This window comes from Ranitomeya imitator, chromosome 2 (genome assembly GCF_032444005.1).
Source record: "Ranitomeya imitator isolate aRanImi1 chromosome 2, aRanImi1.pri, whole genome shotgun sequence".
Classification (NCBI taxonomy): domain Eukaryota; kingdom Metazoa; phylum Chordata; class Amphibia; order Anura; family Dendrobatidae; genus Ranitomeya; species Ranitomeya imitator.
The window spans coordinates 835,915,395-835,919,814 of NC_091283.1; the positions used below are offsets into that span (position 1 = coordinate 835,915,395).

The 4,420-nt window shown below is 39.2% G+C and overlaps 1 protein-coding gene across 1 annotated transcript; it reads right to left on the reverse strand.

Moving 5' to 3' along the window:
• Positions 1-903: 903 nt before the first annotated feature.
• Positions 904-4,160, reverse strand: LOC138666089 (trypsin-like). The gene is made up of 5 exons (XM_069754218.1): positions 4,104-4,160; positions 3,816-3,969; positions 2,425-2,678; positions 2,007-2,143; positions 904-1,125 (listed from the first exon to the last, which is right to left on the reverse strand). The coding sequence occupies exons 1-5, from the start codon at positions 4,141-4,143 to the stop codon at positions 976-978; spliced, it is 735 nt and encodes a 244-aa protein (XP_069610319.1). The 5' UTR covers positions 4,144-4,160; the 3' UTR covers positions 904-975.
• Between the last annotated feature and the right edge of the window lie 260 nt (positions 4,161-4,420).

Sequence of the window (4,420 nt, forward strand, 5' to 3'; positions counted from 1 at the left end):
TTTCAAGATCCTGGAGTGGTCTAGCCAGTCTCCAGACCTGAACCCAATAGAAAATCTTTGGAGGGAGCTGAAACTCAATGTTGCCCAGTGACAGCCCCAAAACCTGAAAGATCTGCAGAAGTTCTGTATGGAGGAGGGGGCCAAAATCCCTGCTGCAGTGTGTGCAAACTTGGTCAAGAGCTACAGAAATCGACTGACCTTTAGAATAGCAAACTAAGGTTTTTGTACCAAATATTACACTTTATTTTTCTATTGTATCAAATACTTATGTAATGCAATAAAATGCAAATTAATTATGTTCCCATAGTTCCTTGTGAGTTTCGTATATGACTGTATGCAGCAGAATCGACTTTTTCATTGACGGTGTTTTGGCATTATGCCTTGTGCATCAAAACAAACGGTTTAAGCATAATAACAGACGCGGATTCTTTACTGTAAGAGCAGTGAGACTATGGAACTCTCTGCCGTATGATGTTGTAATGAGTGATTCATTACTTACATTTAAGAGGGGACTGAATACCTTTCTGGAAAAGTATAATGTTACAGGTTATTTTCACTAGATTCCTTGATAGGGCGTTGATCCAGGGAACTAGTCTGATTGCCGTATGTGGAGTCGGGAAGGAATTTTTTTCCCCAATGTGGAGCTTACTCTTTGCCACATGGGTTTTTTTTGCCTTCCTCTGGATCAACATGTTAGATTAGGCTATGGGTTGAACTAGATGGACTTATAGTCTTCCTTCAACCTTAATAACTATGTAACTATTATACTCCTTAATTGTTGCTTTAAGTTGCAGTCCAATATAGAGTCACAAGTAAAATGGTAAACTCAGCCGAATATAAGACCTATAAGTAAATTTCTAGTAACTAGATAGTGTTTAAAAAAATAATGAAATACAATTTCTTAATGGCAATGACACATTTATTTATTGAAACAATTGGTAAAATGCATCAAGAGAAAAGAGACGTATAAATTGTCTAGTTGGCGGCAACAGTGTTAGAGATCCAGGAGTTGTAGTTGCAGACCTTGGTGTAGACACCAGGATAGTTCCTTTGGGCACAGCCGTATCCCCAGGAGACAACACCATGCAGCTGTCCATTGCAGACCACGGGTCCACCAGAGTCACCCTGAGAAGAGGACATGTATTATTATAGGTTCATGATAAGCAAATGTTAACACGTACTGTATGAGCCCCATAACAAAAGGGTAAAGTCTTGTTTTATGTGGCTTTTCACTATAGGTTAAATGGTCATAGCACCTTGGTAATCTAAGCTCATGTGAACAGACTACATCTGCTATAAGAAGTAACACACTTATCCAGATGTTGAAAGTTGATTTATAGCAGCAAGCTAACACTGTTGACATTTTGCTCATAATTTCTACATTCTGCTGGCAAGCACTTCAGCAGCACTTGCTTCACAGCTGAATGTACACTCTTATGGCAGCAAACTGTACGTCAGATACACTTTTACTGATAGGAATAAGTATCTATGGTCTCTTTTGTGATATCACTTCTTCCCCTATCTCTGCAATAGTGACCCTATCATCCAGGAAGGCTGTTCTTTTCTTGGGGCAGACTAAAACCACTGCTGTGCAGGATGGAGTTTCTTACATACACCTCTGTAGCCCTAATTAGTTCCCTGGGGCGGCACATTAATTGGCAAGTTTTAGTTATCCCTATACTTGCCAACTTACTATCTGGGCTTTTGCATCCTTTTGTCTGAAAACTCTTTTCTGAGCTTAATTAACACTTTCTTTATACTAGGAGGAGGTAAAGGCAAACATGATAATGCTCAGTCCACACTCACAGTATCTCAGCATTACACACTGCAGCTCAGTGTGTTAACTGTTTATGCTCTGTAATTCTGGACACTTTGTAGCTACATACAGATCAAAGGAATGGACATTACTCTGGAAGGGATGGGTGAACTGAACCTTTCTTATCCATGCATCACATAAGAATGACACAGAATCTTACATTCAAAATTAAGATACGTTAACATTTTACCTGGCAGGAATCTTTGCCTCCTTCCAGATATCCAACACAGATCATGTTGTTGGTGATTTCCCCTGGGTAGGCGCTGCTACACTGGGCGGCAGTCAGGATGGGGGCGTTCAGGCACTGAAGGAGATCGGGGTAATTACCTGCAAAAAAAGTACCAGAGAGTATTGTAAGTACTATATTTGTATATAGTAACTGTCTTTGGAGCTGTGATGGACTATATGGCCCCAGAGTACCAAAGGCAGCATTGTCCTTCACTATAAAAGTCCATGTACTGTGGCAATGCAAGGATTTAATGTTTGTATTTAGTGGGCCTCCATCGATCTGCGGTCAAATGTGCAGCGTGCGGATATGCAATGAGTGTACAGATCCTTGAGGCATTAAGTAAGGATGTGTGCGTATATATGGTGACTCGATGACTTACTTCCACTGCTGAGGGTGTTGCCCCATCCAGAGATCAGACAGCTGGTGCCGGCAGGTGCGCAGCCACTGGGCAGACCAATAGCCTGGACGTAGGCGTTGAGGGTGGCGGAAGAAGACAACTTGATCAACATGATGTCATTGTCCAGGGTTCTGGAGTTGTAGCTTCCATGACGGATGACCTTGGCAGAGTTGATGTACTGTTCGGTACCTTCATTTCTTTCAATGTTATGCTCTCCCAGGCGAACTTGAATGCTCCTAAGGTGTAAATATACATATTTTTATCGAAATATGGTAGGGTCGCTATAACCCATCACAGCAGTAAAACCAGGTCATACAAAAAGACATAATGCTTCAAAATTGGTACTTTCATGGGGAATAATTCAGTTGGTTTTGACATTTCAAACTTTCCCCAAAAATTTTTTTAAAAATCTAAAAAAAATACATGCAAACTTTGTCTTTCTCTGTCGCTCATCTACATTTCTATCACTAAATGGTAACATACACACGTTGCGCCAGATTGCCAAAGGAGGAGATGGTGATGCCGGCAACTATGTGGCGGATTGCAGGACTCCTGTCCAATGGCCATGGCATACTGACGTGGCCTCTGGACCAAGGTCTTGGAAATGTATTCACTCATATCTAGAAATTATGTACAGTATTTTCATTTTTAACTTTGGTCTCATGTATTAATTAGAACCTTGTGATATGAGGGAGAAGCAACAAGTAACTCCATAATTCTGAACTTCAGGAACCAAGCATGGAAAAGAGGTGACACCTCCGACCAATGCCTTGGCCACTGATATTACTTTGTCTTCCCTGCTTTGTGGAATCTTTCAGGTGCAGGTAATTTTTGTAATCTTATTTTTCTTTTTACATTTGTATATCTGCTGTCTTATATTGTATACGTTAAAATGTTAAAGCACTTCACTTATCTTATGATTAGTTTTACAAAATATCCATTATATTGCATTTATATTTTTCATGTATTTTTTATTTTCTTCCCTTATTTTTAAGCATTACTTTTAACCAACTTTTGTTTACAAAAAAAAGTACAAAAAATATTTTTTAAATGTAAAAATAATAATAAAAAAATATATACCGTATATATTTTCCATATAGAGGATTTTTTTAGATTTACTATATTTAAAGAAGTTTTTATAGGACATTTGGTTGTTACTGTGTCTGTGTACTGAGCAGCAGTACTAGGCACAGTCACAACCAAATGTATGGTGTTGTACTGGGTAAATATTAATGGATAAGTAGTACTTGGTGGAAAAGACCAGATGTTAGCAAAGCAATTTTTAGTTGTCAGACCCCCGATAATCAGATAATCTAAGGACTGGCCATGAATGCTGCAGTCTCAAATCCCCCCTTAAATTCACTCAGACTTACGACTTGTAACAGTGAGCAGCAGAGATCACCCATAAGCTGTTAACCAGAGAACCTCCGCAGAAATGGTAGCCGGAGTTCAGAGATGCCTGGTAGGGGATGGAGTTTTTGTTGCAGGTGTAACCTCCGACGATTTTATCATCGTCGTCGAAAGCCGCTGTGAAATAGAAAGAAAAACGTTTAGCAACAGATTTATATAACAAAAGACTATCTACCACATAAGATTGCTCTTGTATCATAAATGATACCTAGTAGTAGTATGTTTTACATTGCCTCTGTTGGTATTCATACCTGCCACTCCGAGAAGGAATGCTACTACAAGAAGTTTCATGGTTGGTTTCTCAGTCGAATTGTACTTGGTCTACGGCTTGTTTCCTATTTATATATTTTCACTGGAACATGGTGGGATCAGGTCCAAGGTCACCTGTCCTTGATTAAAAGGAATTCTCTAAAATTAATCGCTTTGTGATAAATAAATGGACACTTGCCCTAAGCTCCAAATGTTCGTAATGACAAAGTTCCCATGATAAGAATTTATTTTTGAAGTCTTGATCAAAGTTATGTTGTCCATCCAGTGGTTCACCTTGTTTAACACTCACCAAATATGG

Bases quoted from the DNA above. Each gene is read 5' to 3' on its own strand.
- LOC138666089 (XM_069754218.1), bottom strand. From the start codon at position 4,143: ATGAAACTTCTTGTAGTAGCATTCCTTCTCGGAGTGGCAG. The intron at 2,679-3,815 runs GTAAGTCTGAGT...TTTACACCTTAG, and splicing joins GCTGCTCACTGTTACAAGTC to GAGCATTCAAGTTCGCCTGG. The intron at 2,144-2,424 runs GTAAGTCATCGA...CTTTTTTTGCAG, and splicing joins CAACACCCTCAGCAGTGGAA to GTAATTACCCCGATCTCCTT.